Source organism: Sceloporus undulatus, chromosome 5 (assembly GCF_019175285.1).
Source record: "Sceloporus undulatus isolate JIND9_A2432 ecotype Alabama chromosome 5, SceUnd_v1.1, whole genome shotgun sequence".
NCBI classification, from domain to species: Eukaryota; Metazoa; Chordata; class Lepidosauria; order Squamata; family Phrynosomatidae; genus Sceloporus; species Sceloporus undulatus.
Genome location: NC_056526.1, coordinates 130229411 through 130247136, shown reverse-complemented (window position 1 = coordinate 130247136; position 17726 = coordinate 130229411). Strand labels below are relative to the sequence as shown.

Here is a 17726-nt window from a genome sequence, read left to right as displayed (position 1 = left end):
CAGAAATTTTGAGCTGTTGTTTCAAATGTAATACTGCTGACACAATAAACAGTGGTTTAAGAGGCCAGGAATGAGCAATGCACTGCCATGGTCTCTGTGTGTCCTTCTTTTCCTTTATATGACAGACAACCTGAGCACTTCCATCCAGCTTGATGTGTATTAACCACAATCTTAAACCAGAATCAAATTTTGGTAAAAGATTGTGGCTAAAACACTCCCATTTAAACAAAACAGAAGCATGATATTGAGCTTGTAGACATAGCTAAACGCCAATGAGATGGAGAAAGCTTTCCTGGGTTCTTAATCCACTGTTTAGGAAGATAAGACTGTTATATGTGAACTCGCCTGTTGCCTTTAGAAGAACTAAGATCACAATAATCTGTAGGGAGTCCTGAGGAATTGTATTTGTAGGCCATGCTTTAAAAGTTTTGCTAATAAGAACCCAAGTAATGAGAGTTTGCTTAAACAATTGTATATTCTTGAAGAAAATATAGTTTTGATTAATTTTCTAAATATAGTAAAGCAATGGCAAATTCATGCTCTTCTGTCCATTTTTGTTCCACATTTTAGGTCTTGCACGAGGAAACCACAATCCCGGGAACTGATTTGAAACTGTCATACTTAAGTTCCAGAGCTGCAGGGTACAAATCTGTTCTTAAGATCACCATGACACAGTCGGTGATACCATTTAATTTAATGAAGGTTCATCTCATGGTGGCCGTGGTGGGACGACTTTTCCAAAAATGGTTCCCTGCGTCCCCAAATTTGGCTTACACATTCATATGGGATAAAACTGATGCATATAACCAAAAGGTCTATGGTTTATCTGAAGCTGTTGGTAGGTTTTATTTGTTGTTGAGTTTTCTTGCTTGCTTGTGTTATCTAAAAAACATAGTTGCACTGATAACTGTCAATGATTTAAACAAATATAATGGTGTTATAGATGAAGTTCAGTATTTGTAGTATACTGTACAAACAATAGTCCTGTCACATTTTAAAGACTAGCAGGTTTATTTTGCTACAAGTTTTGTGGACTAGATTCCAATCCATCAGAGTCATGAAACAGAAGGGCATTTTATGCCTTTAATACAGTGGACTCTAATCCTCAATAGAGTATGACATAATACATTTTGTTAATCTTCAAGGTGTCACAACATTCTTCGTTGGTTTTCATTTTAAAGCCATATTAATCGCAGACAATTTGATGAATATTCCAGTCTGACAAACTAATTGTAAGAGTGTTTTTTATTTCTATCAAATGAATGGTTAGTGTAATTGTGGCTAACATCCAACACTTTGAATGTACTTTATGTACATTGGTATCCAACACTAGAGGTATCAGGACTTAAAAATCTGTTCAATAAGCTGTTCCAAACTTCTATTTTAATGGGGAGAAAGAAGGGTTACAAAAAGTTGGAGCCAATTCTGATGGAAGCAGTGGAATGCAGTGAAAGTTTGTTCCCAAATCCTGGCCTATAAGTTATCTTTTAAAAATATAGCTCTTTAAGATTTTGTAATTTGCACTGACAAAAATAACGGTTAAATCTAGAAATACTTCATTGCCCCTTGCAGTCCATATTAATAAAATGGAAATAGTAACATATTAATTATTAATATAAAAAATTAAATCCATCTGAAGTTGGAAAAACAATTCTTTTTTCTTAATTCCAGTATCAGTAGGCTATGAATATGAATCTTGTTTGGATCTAACATTGTGGGAAAAACGGACAGCCATTTTGCAAGGATATGAACTGGATGCTTCCAATATGGGTGGCTGGACACTGGATAAGCATCACGTATTAGATGTTCAAAACGGTAAGTTTTCTGGGTCCTGTAGTACAATCCTGCTCAAAAGTAAATCCCAAGTGAATGTGTATAGGATATACACAGTCTTAATATTGCTGTTTTCATAATAGATAATAGTATTGACTATTATACGTTCCTTCAGTAATTTGTTTAATTTATCATCTTACACACAAAAAAGACATGTTGTTTACATTCATGAGTCTCCAAGAATTCCACCAATGACTGAAGATAAAGTTGCAAGCTAAATTTCAGGCTAAGGTGGTAATCGTATAGATATTGCTGGCCTACAACTCCCGGCATTCTTTTTCCCTTACTAAGCTGGTTAGGGCTGCTGGAATTTGCAGTCCAGCAACATCTGGAGGGGCATCTGATTCTCTTCCCTGTGGCCATATAATGAAGAAAGAAATGTTTTTCTCTTCATAGGAAAGTACTGTGCTATTTTCCTTTACTTGTCTTAATTTTCATCAGCCTTCTTTCTTCCTCCTTTTTTCTCCTAATCTCTGCATTTCGTCTTTGCACTTCCAGGATTTCTAGTTGCTCCCTACTTAAGTGCATTTTCTATAGATACTGCGTATTACTGCATTGGGATTATAATCTGCTCATTTTTAAACTGTATGTGAACACATTTTAGTCAGTGGGAGCATGCATCCAAAAATGCATACAGTTTTTAAAATATATACCAAAAAGTATACTTTTTTCATGCAGAATGGAGTAAACCTGCATTGAGTTTATGTGAAATGACTAACAAAATGTTTCACCACCTTCAGCCACAAAATAAAACAGAAACGGTTTCCAAATGCCTCTCTTCTAATCTTGGTACAGTGCAGAAAATAGATAGCAAAAATACTTCTGCCATATTAGGGAGATGTTTATCTAAACCCAATTGTTAGTTCTAACTAGAGTAGCCTCACTGAATTTATGTAAGTGTTGTTTATCAGCTTCTCTTGGATTCAGTGGATTCACACTAATTTTAGTTCTTAGTGCAAAACTTTACAGTGATTTTATATAGGCTTTTATGGGCATACATTCCTTTGAAATCTGTGGGACAGGTGTCCAAATAAATATATCTGAGGTGTCAGGGAGTGTTTTGCTATTTTAAATAAACTGTTTGGTTGAAGCCTCAGTGCTAAAGATGCTAAAATACATTGAGAGCTCCCTTGGTAATATGGCTCCAGCCACTATTTCAGTTATAATTGCACAATAATGATTATATATATATATTCTTCCATCTTCAAAAAAAAAATTCAATGATACATTGCAAATTATATGGAAGTAATAACTCTGTCACTGGAACACTGCCAGTTTTCAGAATGAAATATGGTGGCTATTTAACTTCAGGAAGCTATGACATGTAGGGGGGAAAGTACTTGAAATTAGTTTAGCAAAGAAAATGAATTATGCTCATGCTCATTAGATATTATGCAATGGAAGTTAGGACAGCTAGAAGACATTATCTCATGTTTAAGACAGGCAGAAACATCAAGTGTTCTGCCTTTCCTAAGAGATGTCATCCTTTGTGTGCATAATCAATTATAGAAAAGAGAAAGGTCAGTTCCAGAATTGTACAGAAGGCTAAGGGCAGCTAAACACTGACTAAAAGCTGATTCATACAATCATATGGAGTAGAGTTATAGCTATCAGGGACTTAGGTTGCATTAGAGAGATTTTATCATATGAATGTAGTACATGTCATTAGCAGGAAAACGGTTAAGAAGTAAATGCCATGTAACTGGGAATTATCTTTTTGCCTTATCATTGGAACTGATATTAAACAGTTTATGGTATGTGTATCATATTTGAAAAAAACAAAACCAATCATGTTGTTGAGTAGTTCTTTTGAAATGGTGACTCAGCTATAGTGCTTAAATTTATGCCCAGTAGTTGGTTTGACAAGTAATGACTTTTCAAAGTGATGCCTGTCTAATTGAATAAATGAAGTGGCTAGTTGTAATGTCAGTGTGGATGAGGTGGGGCAATTTATTCACAAGGGAGCAAAGGCAGTGACAGGTGTTTATACGAACACCCTGAATCACTGCCATAAATATTCTAATGTTCATCTTTCCCTCTGTAGTAATACAAGAGAGATGTGAAGGGGCAATTTTTCAAAGTAATGACAGAATAAATCAGGTGCCACAGTGCTATGTGCTGACTTGTATGATACCTCTGATGAAAATTATAGAGCACGGCTATTTCAGCAAAATTATGGTTTCCTGATTGTCATAAATGATGTAATCGTAGGAGGGGGATTTCAGCTTCTATTAGTGCATTCTCATTCTCAGTCTATGCAGGAAAATGTATTCCATGTGCACTTATGGCTTCCCTTGTACGTTTTCACAAGCCATTTTCCTTTTCCCATATTTCATATAATACATCTGTTTTGATAGTTACCTCTTTGAGATGTCATGGCACTGAAAAAGTAATTGCCACTGCCCAAAGAAAATGATATGCTTCTGGAAAATATGTACTCATTTAAAGACATCTTAAGAGTAACCATGGTGTAGAAAAACCTCCCTAAATGTATTTTAACATTTATTCCAGGGGGAAAGCATCATTAGCCTTAGTATAGTCTTTGAAATGTTGTACACTCAGTCAATAAAACAAATACTGCTATACAGTAAACAGTGACATGTGGTTTGTGTGGATTCTACCACACTGAGATTTACTGTGGAATGAGTGTAACAATAACAGCTGGCAGTTCTTGCAGCAGACCTTGATTGAGTCATTGATCTGGATAATAATGAGGATAGTGGTCATGTCTAACAGAATATACTTCTAACTGTAAAGCCTAACATTAGGCACATATACTGCTTTCCCACATTTCCTGTGAAGGCCATAAAAATGATGCTGGCATAGTACTTTGTCTTTTCTCAATGATCATTGATGCCTTGAAGCAGAACTAGGTTTAAAGGGCAGGTGGCCTGCCAAAACATTTTTGTCATGTTTGACATACGAGTGTAGAACTACAGATACAGTATAAAGCCAAGCTGTGCTCCAAAAGTAAATTATTATTGTACATTCAACAAGACTGCTTTGCAACGTGAAATTGAGGTTGTCAAAAATCTTTTTTACCATAATAGTTTTATGTTATAAGGTTGTAGTTTTGTGATACTTAACAGCAAGTCTATTTGCAGTTTATTCTAAAAAAAGAAAGAATATCAGTCCTCTCTTCAGCATTCATCCAGTCTACGAGAGGAAGATATATATGCAGATGCATGTTGCTCTTAAGTTTCCCAGTTTAACTGGGCTGACAGGGGCTGCACATAGTTAATTTAAGAGATCTTGAATGATACAAGTTATGTCGAAGGGCAGAAAAGGCACAGAGGTAGACTCAGTTCCTAAAGTCAATCTGACAGAAGTTGTTCTGATTTATTTGGTTGGGTTTTCAACTAAAAAACTTGCATTATCTTTCATTGGACAGGGTCCACTGTATATGGTATTAATAGTCCAGTGTAAAAGATATTGACTTATTTTCTTCTTCATATGTATGTATCAAAGACATTTGGATAGCAGATTGTAAATCATGAATTTTTGGTCAGACTATATTTTGATATCTCCTCATAAGAATTTACCCCCAGGCCTGGGACTAGAATGGACATGCATGAAGTATGTAAATGGAGTGTACTTTTGAAGGCCTACTCCCTGATAGCAGTACCTAGATTTTATCTGCAAGTTCTTCCTGAATCTCAGAGGAACAACAAGAATTTTGATCATGGTGTGCTCCACATGCACTTTCTGTATTTCAGCATTTCAGAAAAATAATCATATTGTGGAAGGTTATATTTATTTAGTCAGTAGATATTTTCTATTCAGAACTTGTCATTCTGAAAACTTTGCATTCATCTGGGAAATCATTATTTGTGTTTTCTTCAGGAATACTCTACAAAGGGAATGGAGAAAATCAGTTCATCTCTCAGCAGCCACCAGTTGTTAGTAGTATAATGGGTAATGGTCGACGACGTAGCATTTCTTGCCCAAGTTGTAATGGTCAAGCAGATGGCAATAAGCTTTTGGCTCCAGTTGCCTTAGCTTGTGGCATTGATGGAAGCCTGTATGTAGGGGATTTCAACTATGTCCGACGGATATTCCCATCTGGAAACGTAACAAGCGTTCTTGAACTAAGGTATAGCATTTCCTACTTTAATCAGTTGGCTTCCAGATAGTGTTCTGATGAATCATGTTTTATGATACTCTTGTCTCTTTAGGCATTTGAACAATGTATTAAAAATAAAAATGCTTTGAAAAATAACATTTTTAAATGAAGTCGAAGAAAAAATGGGACATTTTCAAGTATCTACTCATGCAGATAACTGTCAAAATATCCCAGTCATTCAAATGATTAAAATGATTAAGCAGAATCACAGTCAGCAACCTTATCAACTTCATTATCTATTTTCAGTTCCTCTTTAAATGTTTCCTTTAACTTTTTAAATCTAATACTGTTCTTTTTACTCTTCCTTTTCTTGCCTTCCCACCAAGAAATAAAGATTTTAGACATAGGTAAGCATTTTAAGCATGTTCATACTTTTTGTTCAAAGTGTTCTGTTCTTTAAAGAGAATGAACAAATAAATTCAACTGATGGAATTGCTGTAAAAACAGTTACAATTGTAAGACTGGGTGCTCCATAAAAATAACTATTTTTTGTCATAAATCATAGTAGGTGAAAGTTTCCAAACTAAGCTCAGTATAAGCTAAATTCCTTTCCTCCTTCTAGTTATAGTTATTTTAAGCTGCCTCAAGAAAAAGGGGGATATAAATGTCTACAATGGCTGACTCTCTTTGCTTATTGTTTCCTCCTCCCAGTCTATCTTTAAAGCATTGTCCCATTTTTGTTCCATGAATATGCTAACATTGTAATGACCACTGCCATTTTCATTCCCTTTTCATAATCCTGAGCATAAGAAATGCCAGCTTTCATATTGATTCATATTACCTGAAGAGACTAATGATGTTTGTGTCAGGAAAGTCTATTCACATTCAGTTGCTTATCACTTCATAGCCTTAGATACAGATTCTACAGGATTTTGCCATGGTAGAATCATACTGGTATGATTGTGGAAGGGCTTTTCAGATTGTGAAATTGTGTATTGTGAAAGGGCTTCAGATGCAGCTGGAAAGGGTTTAAACTCTGAAGATATGTTGCCATTCAGCATACATAGTTATGAGCTAGATGGACCCGAGTTCTGGCTTATTGTGAAAGCAGCTTCTTGAAGATCAAGTTATAGATGGCTCTTATTGAATTCTGGCTGGGCAGATTGATCAAGAGAAGAAAAAGGATGCACAGCACTTTGCTGCTATTCTGTGGTTACCAAGTTGCCATTGCTTAGGGTAAAAGCGAACCCTCCACACCACCACAGCAGAAACGTAATATGGAATCCCTTGCCAGGCCCAAGCATTATATCACTGCTGTGTGGCACAATTGCAGAATGTGTCACAAGAAATTCAAGGTAACATTCTTTTCATGTGTGCTCATTTCATCTTTACTGCCCGTGTCTCTGCCCCTGCTTTTTCATTATACACAGCTCCTTAGAAAACCTTAGAGTTTTCCCCCCTTGTTTCTGTTTTCTGCTGAAATTCACTCAACTTCTGGTTATACTGCTTGATGTGGGTATTTCTTTTCCTTAATTGGAGAACATTTATATTTAAAAGTGGCTAAATATAACATTCACACTTATTTCCAATTATAATTGGTGTAATCAGCTATTTTCATATTACATACTCTTGATGGTCTGCTGCTGTGTTTCTTGCGGGTTTTTTTAACTGCAGTGCCCTCTAGTCATTACAGATTTGTGATACTTCACCTATCCTTGCAGAGAATGTATTTTCAGTGCACAATTTGAAGTAAATATGATACTGAGTGCAAAATTCACTTGCGTTTCCACAAGTCCTGTTGTTTATGCATTGCTAAACATAGTGTGGAACTAAGATTGTCAGTCAAGACATGTTTTCTATCTTTGTTGTACTCTGACATAGTCTCAGAACTCTTGTGTTACAAATAGAGTAAAAGAAGTTGATCTACATTTTTCAAACCATAAATCTTTATTCTGAATGTATCTTGTTATCTTTAGTCATGAAAGCTTTAGCTTGGCAGTAATGAAACCTGTGGCCCTCCAGGTGCTGTATGTCAATCCCCAGCATCCTTGCCGTTGACCATATCAACTTCTAGAAGGCAGCAGGTTCCTCACCCCTGCTATTTGCCCATGGAGGGCTACAGTCAAGTTAATGACAGTTTTGTATGAGGTCCATTTTCTGGACTGACTGGTGTTTTTCTGTCATAAAAAATAGGTTCCTGAGAGAGGAAGGCAATATTACTTTTATTTTGTGCTCAGTATCTTTAGTATTGCATGTGCCACTTCAAAAATTCCCCAAAGGAGTGAAAAAGGCTTCAGAATCAACTGAACTAGCAAATATGAAATGTTATTCTATCTAGGAATAGTTTTAACTACCCCAGGTATACCCTTGTAATGCCAACAAGGTCTTGTTTCACAATAAAGCAAGGAATGTACTCCGTTAATCAAAATCAGTCTTTTAACAGTCAGCCAAGATTATTATTGTGGCCCTCCAAAGTCCAGAGATTGTGGAAAGCCTTTGAAGTTCCATGAGTAGAGGTAATTTTGAGGGATGTGGATTCTCATGAAGCATGCTAATGATTATTCTTTAGAGATTTATTTATCTTGCATGGAGCAGGCAATAGCACAGGCAGTATCATATCCAAAACCAAAATTTTGGGGTGGAAATTCTAAACTTTTAAAAAATGTTCTTCTCAGGAGGATTCCACTAGAGTCACTGCACAAATTTTCATTGATTAAATAATGCCACTGATGAAAACTAAGTAAAACTATAGAACTATTGGCTATTATAGCAAAAAAAGATTCATATCTGTATGGTGGCCTCTCTAAGGATTTGTCAGTAAAAAATAAAAATTGAAGTGTTACAAAAACATAATAGTCTGTTACTGTTACGTCTACCTGGCTAGCAACTAAGCTGAGAGAAAATAGAAAGGCTTGTGATGGTAGTATCATTCTGATGGTAAATCATCATTTTAATTGTAGCATGTGAGTATTCAGGTGGGATCCTACATGACTGAATGTTTTCCCATACACCTAGTCATTATTTTTAGAATCCCAGGTCTAATTTCTCCATCCTGAAAACCTACTGAGATCTCATTTGGTATTTCTTATAATATATTGCCTTCATTTGGCTGATCTATTTCATGATACAAATAACTATTATGGGATTTCTGCATACTTGCTTTTTTTCTTCAAGTTTATATGATGTGGGAAACAAATTAATCAAAAATAGCTTTTAATGCAAATGATATGTTCTGTTTCACTTGATTCATTGTTCTATACTATAGTGAAACCAAGAGCAGAAAAAATTATGCAAAGCTAGATTTTTTGTGTGTAATGATCATCATGATTAAAGCACTATCCATGCACCTGGCATTGTTTAGAGAAACAAATAGTATATGAACAGTCTACAAAGGATACGCTTATTAACAAAGAAAGAAATTAAAACTACATGCACAAAAAGGTATACACACACACACACACACACACACACACATATATATATCTGAATTGTTGCTAGTGCTATTGTTTTAGGTTGAGGCTTGCAAACAAACCTTTTTTTAGTTATGTAAAAACTGATCAGACATAGAAAAATGCTATATGGAATTTCTTCTCTGTACTCTAAAGAGGAAGCAGAAAATAAACTGTCCTATTATTTTAAGCCAATCTCCACATTGTGGGGATCCATGGCTCACTATTCTTAAATGTTTAGTTTGACAGTACTGCTTGATTGCACATTATTGTGAACCCACTGCAATAATATAAGCTATGTTTAATGGCGCAAATATTTGATTGTTCAAGTATTACGCTGGCATATCCCCACTGGAAACCAGACTAGTCAAGTGAAACACAAAATAATCAGACATCAGTATTTTGTCTGTGCCAATAGAAATGTTCATATCTCTGTTACTTTTCAAACAAGACAATACAGAATGAACTCATTATGTTTTCCAGAGATATTTGCTTCTCTGCAAGTACCCTGAATTGAATGACAGCTTTGCATTGTTCTTACATTTGGGTTGCATTGTTAGCAAAATAGTACAGCTTTATTTACACTACGATCTGTCCCTTCCACTGATGAGAACAGAGTGACCTGTGTCTGAACAAGCTTTAAATATGCTTCTACTGGACTGTGTCAGTAGTGTACAAATGATGGGTATTTCTCCACCACCCTTATTGGTATCTCATTTATAACAAGAGCCACATTCAGAATTGAGAATGGGCTAAAGCAGGCATTGGCAAACTACAGCCCCCCAAGTCAAAAATGTCCTCTATGAAGTATGGAGGGCATTACTACCATGCTTGGAGGACTGAGGGACACCCCCGGGGGGTTAAATGTTAATGTTTTGCCCCAAAATGGCCCAGGAATGACCAAAAACGTGTTTAAAATGTCCCATGTCCCCTATAGGTTGTTTGGGTGCAAAAAATTAATTAGCTTTAGCAGGAGGAGGTGCAGTAGGAATTGAGGTCCTCAGAGGTTGCCTGGAATGGTAATATGGCCCTTCCACAGTAGCCCTCCCCTGAAAGAATGGGAAAAAGGAAAGTTTGGTTCAATCATGCACAGGCTGTCACACAGGAAATAGACCCCTTCCCCAGTACAAATAGCAACGGAGGCTTTGGCAATGCTAATTCCTAATTCAACTTTATTAGCTCTCATTTGCCTCATATTGGGCCTCACATAACAGTCACCAGATGAATGGTTAATGAAAAAAGACTGCTAAAGCATTCCTGTTTGCACTGGGAGAAGTTGGTAATGTGTTTTTTTCAGTGACTTGGCTGGAAAGAAAGCATCTGACGCTGCATCTGCACTGCAGAAATAATCCAAGTTGACACCACTTTAACATAACTCAATTTTATGGAATTCTGGGAAATCTAGTTTTATGCGACATTTAGCCTTCTCTGTCAAGGGGCTCTGATGTCACAACAAACTGCAGTTCCCAGGATTCCATAGCACTGAACCATGTGCTATCAAATTGCATTATTTCCTCAGTGCAAACATAGCCTGAGATACACAGTAAAAACTGCTGGAGTAACTTTGTAATTGCAAAATATGCTATGGGCTAGACAAGAAATCCTGAACAGTCAATTGCCTGTGACCTCTAAAATGTAAATTATCTGTTACTTAGAAGCTAACTATAGGCATGGTGTTGCCTTATACGTTTGTACAAGACCATGCTCAGAAAGTGTCTTTTCTTTAAGATGCAACTTATTCACAACTTGTTTAAATTTGCCTCTGATACCTTTTGCAAACAGATGTATATGTCATGTACTGCATTAGTACTTTACTATATTTATGAAATACGAAGCACTACATTTTGTGAACAGAAACTCAGGTACCATCCAGACTAGCTGATACATTTTAGTAGCACATTTGCAAGCATATCAGAAAGGGAATTGACTGCCCTGGAATTTGAGCTCCATGCATTAACACTGTAGCATTACCAGCCATATATCCATTTCCATTCTTAATACTGTTACTCAGATCTCCTGTCAAAGATGCAGCTAGTTAAGCTTCTGAATCATATCTATGCAGCACAACAAATATATTCCTGAAAGCTAATTTTTACATAGGAGAGATATGCTTTAATTGTGCGAGGCGTATGGAGGGTACATGCTCTATGTTATTTGAAAAATAGCTTTATTTCCTAGAAGAATGTGCCAGCACATTCAGAAATCTTGAAAGTTTCTGCCAATTTCAGAGAAGAAACACTTCACTTTGCAAATATGCCCTCTAGTGTATCAAATTGTCTCCGTAAATATGAAGAATGTCTTAGCAATATGAACAATCTGTTACCAATTTAGTAATATTATGAATCATGTTTTCAGGGAATCTAGATTACTTATAATAAAGAGATTCTGGCATAGAAGCAGTGTTTATAAAATGGGAGTTTGTAGGTTGATCAAATCTAAAAGGGCTAATCTGAAGCAACAGATAGCTCAGAATGGTCATAAAACTCTAGACTTGGACAAAACCCAAATCATGTTTATTCCATTGCCCTGTTGCAAGACTCTCATCAGTTCCTTTATTCTTCCTAGTCCACCCATGCACTAGTTTGTATTTAAAAAAGAACAAGCATACCATGTTTTTATATTTGGCCTTTTTGAGACCTATATGACTGTCAGATATACACAGGTACAGTACTATGTGGTGAAATTGGTTTGTGCACACATTGGATGCATTCAGAGTTATTAATCTTCAAGAATACACAAGAAAGTATTCTCAGATCACATTCACTGCAATTCAAGATGTCTGTCTCTCTTCACCCTAATTTTAAACAGTAGAGGAGTTGTTTGTTTTTACTATTTTCCTGTGCTCTTCCAACATATAAATTGTGTTGTAAAATGTTTTTAAAAAGCATACTGCCTTTGGCTCAAGTGTGCTACTTTCCTTTTTTACAGCAGTAACCCAGCTCATAGATACTACCTTGCAACTGACCCTGTCACAGGAGAATTGTATGTTTCTGACACAAACACACGAAGGATTTATCGCCCAAAGTCACTCACCGGGACAAAGGACCTGACGAAAAATGCGGATGTGGTAGCAGGGACTGGAGAACAGTGTCTTCCATTTGATGAAGCAAGATGTGGCGATGGTGGCAAGGCTGTAGAAGCAACTCTCATGAGCCCCAAAGGTGGAGGAAACTTGTCAGTTCATGAACAGAAAAGCACAGTTCAGTCACCACACAAAAATGTTTAGTGCTGGCTAGTTTTTAATTCCTGTGATTCGGATAGCTTATTACTGGTTTCTGAATGGCAAAGCCACCTAAGACCAAAATCACAAAAAAGTAAAGTAATTTTTACTTTTTTCCTCACTATTTGCCATTTATTACAGATATTTTTAAATGTTTTTTAAAATGTATGTGGTTACAACATACTAGCTACATCTGCTAAAACACTCTAAATTTGTAAAATAAATTGTAGTTTTTAACCATAAATTGTAGCTGTGGTTCATATGGTTAAATATAATCTTAATCTTTTAAAAGTAGTTTCAGTTCAGACCTTGAGATTCATTCCATGTGGTTCTTTAGAAAACTAGAAAAGTCCAGAGGACAAATAGAACAAGAGAATGAATTATTATGCAGAAATAAAATTAAAATCATTTTTTTCCTTAAAGGCATTGCAATAGATAAGAATGGATTAATCTACTTTGTTGATGGGACCATGATCAGGAAAGTAGACCAGAATGGTATCATATCAACATTGCTTGGATCAAATGATCTCACTTCAGCACGACCTCTAACATGTGACACCAGCATGCATATCAGCCAGGTATTTTGGAAGCAGATCTCTTCATTGTTATATAATCTTTTTCCCCCTCTGGTGCAACCAATGCAGTTGACAAAAACCAGTTTCCTTATCAGACCATCCATAGGCAGAAAACATCTGCAGGACCATCCTTTTATTTCACTTAGCCAGCTAGTGTTGCTGACAGTGGAACAGCGTGGTAAGAACAGTGTAGGGGTGTGGCAACTGCACGCAAGCCACTCCACCCCCATGTCCCTGCCTGACCAGATGGCGGGTGATGTCACACAGCTTTGGCGCAGCACTTACATGTGCTGAGCTGAAGAAGTGGCAAAAAGCTGCCGCCATGGCTCAAAAAGGAGCCGCTTTTTGCAGCTTCTTTTTGTGCCGCGGAAAGGCCAGATCAGGGCCATGGCATGCGATTGGCGAGGAAAGGGGGCAGCATGGAGCCCCTTAGCCTTTTCCTGGCATGGAGTTTCCCCTCTTTTGTTTCCCAGATATTGAGTAATGTTAATGGGCTACATTTAGAAATAATAATAATAATGAAATGTTATGCTCCTCCTTATAGATGTGAATTCAAAATGTGCAAAAATTAGGGCAGAGATTTTTATTGGCAAGTTGATAGGTGTATCAACAAACTTTATTACTTCAAATCAAGCAATCTTAAGCATATTTGCACTGAGTACATTGTGTCAAAATCAGTGGCATTTACCTCTTAGTGAATGATGATAGGTCTAAATTCTTAGTGAACTGGGTAAAACTACAGTATATCTTCATGATAAAAACTTTATTCCAAGAAGGTAAGAATACATATTATATACTTAATATGTACTGTACTTTTGTGTCTAATTTTACATGACATTTGGGGAACAGTTCAAAACAGGCATAATTATCTGCAAGAAGAAGTAAAGTAACAAAATACAAGTGGAGAAACCAATATATTAGGAAAGTATTGACATTCTTATGTTCTAAATGTGAAATTCTGCTAATATTTCTGCTCTACTCTTCTGAATGCAGTGATCCATGCATTCAAGTGTTAGAGGACTTTTTTGCCCCTATTGATTTCTTGGGATTTTTCCTTAGCTGTTGTTCTGGTAAAAGAAAAATAGCCTGTAGTTATGAGAAGTTAATGTGTCGTGTTGGAATAAGATCAGATATTTTCCTTTATTTGAATCTTCCACATTTATATCCAGTTCATATATTTCTGAATGCTCAATGTCACAGAGAATTAAAGTTAATCATGACTAGGGCTCTATTTGCATGGGCCAAATAAAAAGGCTCCCCCCATCTTCAGCAAAGAGTTCAGATGATGCAAGGACCAATCCCTGAGTCTGATGTGAACAGTCCAGATTATGTCTGTCCCATTCAGAGCCAACCTGGAGTATGTCTTTCTTAAAATGAATTATGAAATCTCTGTGTTTGCTCTGGATTTTCGTGAAAAATCCAGAGACCACTGTTCCAACGCTGGGTGGCCATTTGAAACGTGTTCCTTTGTGCCAGCTACTGGCTTTTTGAAATGTTTTCTAAGAAGCAAACCAAAAAGCAGTATGTTTATAATGCATCATTTTCCAAATAATTATTAATGTTAATGGACTACTTTTAACAAAGCTGCCACTTCTGAAAATGGATTGGGATGCAGCACACACACACCATAGTCCCAGTTCGCCTTGAACCTAGCTGAAGATCCACTCGTTTTTTGTCCAGGGAAAAGCTGGTTTTGCTGCTCCACCGAGGCCCCATGGCAACCTCATAATACCGCACCTCACCTCTGACCACTCCAATCCCAGTCACTCCTTGTTTGGGGCAGGACCAAAGCAACCATATGCCGCGGTCCTGAGGCCTACCATGGCAGTGGTCCCAAATGGGCCACCAACAAGGAGCGCTTTTTGGGTGCTCCTTTTGTCAACGGCCCTGAGCCTCCATAGGCAGCCACGGTCTGGCTTCAGGCCGATCCAGGGGCATGCTTCATCTGCCATGCCCCTGGGTCAGTCTGAAGCCGGTGCTTTTAGCCTGTGTGTTTCAGGCCTCTGACTCATGTTACCATCAGCCACTTCCACTGGCAATGAAACATAAAGAAGAGCATCCAAGAAAGCCTGCTGTAGATGTGCAAATTCATAGAAGGAAGAGGCTGCCCTTCAGATATTCTGGTTCCATGCTTTATAGGGCTTTATTGAAAGGTTTTTGAAACTATATAACCAGTTTCCTTCTGCAATGTGTTCTTTAAAAGCCCATAGCAAGTTATTATTTAATAAAAATTTATTATGTGCCTGGAGATTCCATATCCTGAAATAAATCCATTTCCCCAATCAGCATTGGTCTTAATGGCATGGTCCAAAGTGATTTGGCCCTTCTATGGCAAGGGTAGGGAACTCGTGGCTGGCAGGCTTTTAAAATAGAAAGGGTTTTTTTAAACAAAATAGGCTGAATATACTGTACTGTTTTAGATTGAATTGTTTTAAAGGGGTTTATCTCTCTGATTGTATTTTATCTTTTTAAGTGTAGTTTTAAATAATTTGGATAGTTTAATCCTGTTTTAATGTTCACTTTTTGGAATGTTTTTAATTGTATTGCAATTTTTTTAATATTATAAATGTTTCTAACTGGATGTAAGGTAATTTTTGTAACCATTTTATTATTTTATGCTGGCTGCATGCCGTAATTCAAAACAAAATTTTAATATTGTAAGCCACCTTGAATCCCAATTTTGCAAGAAAGGCAGCATATAAATAAACAATGATCATGATGTTATCATGATGTTGTTCCAAACTGTAATCTTAAACTTTCATCTGACATCTGAGATTGAGCAGGTGTTCCCCACAGTTAGGAAGAGAGTTCTCTGCCATGTCCCTTTTATACCTACAGAAAATGCAGGAAGAGATCTGTCACCAGCTGTGTTCCCATTGGTGGTAGATAAAACAAAGCCTCAAAATAGAGAGCACAGAACAGAGCAGAAAGCCTTGGAACTGCTGGATTCAAGACCCTTTTATTTCTGCCTGAGGTCCTGCAATGGTACTCTGTGCCTACAATTAGTTGCAGGCTGGCATTGACATTTCATTTCTTTTGGAACAAATAGTAGAGGGAAATGCCAGTGATCAGGGCAAGGTTGAATCTATCTGATCTGGCTACCATTACATCACTGAGGACCATTTGACTCAGTGAAATATAAATCAAATGTCTTAAAGATCAAATCACAGTGTTTCTAAACCAGCAAGCCTGGTTGTGTTCACCTTCGTTCATTAGTTTAAAGTGCTTCATTTGTTTTATTTATAGCATTCTATATATTTTAAAAAACAACTATTCCAGAAGAGATAGCTAGAAATATTATTCAAGTGAAACAAATGATTGGAGCCAAATTAATTAATTATCTAATAAAATACTTTTTTTGTTGTTAAGGTCCGCCTGGAATGGCCAACAGATTTAGCTATCAATCCAATGGATAATTCCATATATGTGCTGGATAACAATGTAGTTCTTCAGATTACTGAAAATCGACAAGTACGTATTGCTGCTGGGAGACCAATGCATTGTCAAGTCCCTGGAGTGGAGTATACTGTGGGGAAACATGCAGTACAGACCACTTTAGAATCAGCCACAGCCATTGCTGTATCTTACAATGGGGTGCTATACATCACAGAAACTGATGAGAAAAAGATTAACAGAATAAGGCAGGTCACAACTGATGGAGAGATCTCATTAGTTGCTGGAATACCTTCTGAGTGTGACTGTAAAAATGATGTTAACTGCGACTGCTACCAGAATGGTGATGGTTATGCCAAAGATGCCAAACTTAACGCCCCATCTTCCTTGGCTGTATCTCCTGATGGAACATTATACATTGCAGATCTTGGAAATATTCGGATACGGGCTGTGTCAAAGAACAAACCCTTGCTGAATTCCATGAATTTTTATGAAGTGGCTTCTCCAACTGATCAGGAACTCTATATCTTTGATGTTAATGGTACTCATCAGTACACTATGAGTTTAGTCACAGGAGACTATTTGTACAATTTTAGCTATAGTAATGACAACGATATCACTGCAGTAACTGACAGCAATGGAAATACCCTTCGTATTAGAAGAGATCCCAACCGCATGCCAGTGAGAGTAGTATCGCCTGACAACCAAGTCATCTGGTTAACTATAGGAACCAATGGATGTTTGAAAAGTATGACAGCCCAAGGACAGGAGCTAGTATTATTTACATATCATGGCAACAGTGGACTCCTGGCAACTAAAAGCGATGAGACTGGATGGACAACTTTTTTTGAGTAAGTAACATAAAAATGTATACTGTTTTCTTTATGTGATACTATCATTGAATGATAGATTTATCTTGTAATTAATTATTAGGACACCAAAATGTGTGCATTAAACAATCAGAATACACAATAATTTATCTACCACCATCTCAGAACTTTGATCTGCAATAATTACACTTAATACATGCTTTCACCCAAATCTAAATTGGCTTTTATACTAGTAATTAAGTGGCAAGCTTTTGTGTACATGTGTATCACCTTCAAGTCACTTGTCAACTTACGGCAACCTCATGAATTTCATAGGTTTTTCTTAGGCAAGGAATACTCTGAGGTGATTTTATTAGCCAGCTC

At 36.8% G+C, this 17726-nt stretch overlaps 1 protein-coding gene across 3 annotated transcripts in view; it reads left to right on the top strand.

Annotated features, from left to right (window-relative positions):
• The window catches only part of TENM3 (teneurin transmembrane protein 3), a 1412274-nt gene that overhangs the window by 1351954 nt on the left and 42594 nt on the right, over positions 1-17726 (top strand). For all 3 annotated transcript variants that reach the window (XM_042468494.1, XM_042468495.1, XM_042468496.1), the window contains 7 exons: positions 571-838; positions 1672-1815; positions 5677-5926; positions 6283-6303; positions 12274-12506; positions 12989-13143; positions 16510-17384. In XM_042468494.1, the coding sequence (XP_042324428.1) occupies positions 571-838; positions 1672-1815; positions 5677-5926; positions 6283-6303; positions 12274-12506; positions 12989-13143; positions 16510-17384 (1946 nt within the window). The remainder of the gene's footprint in view (positions 1-570; positions 839-1671; positions 1816-5676; positions 5927-6282; positions 6304-12273; positions 12507-12988; positions 13144-16509; positions 17385-17726) is intronic.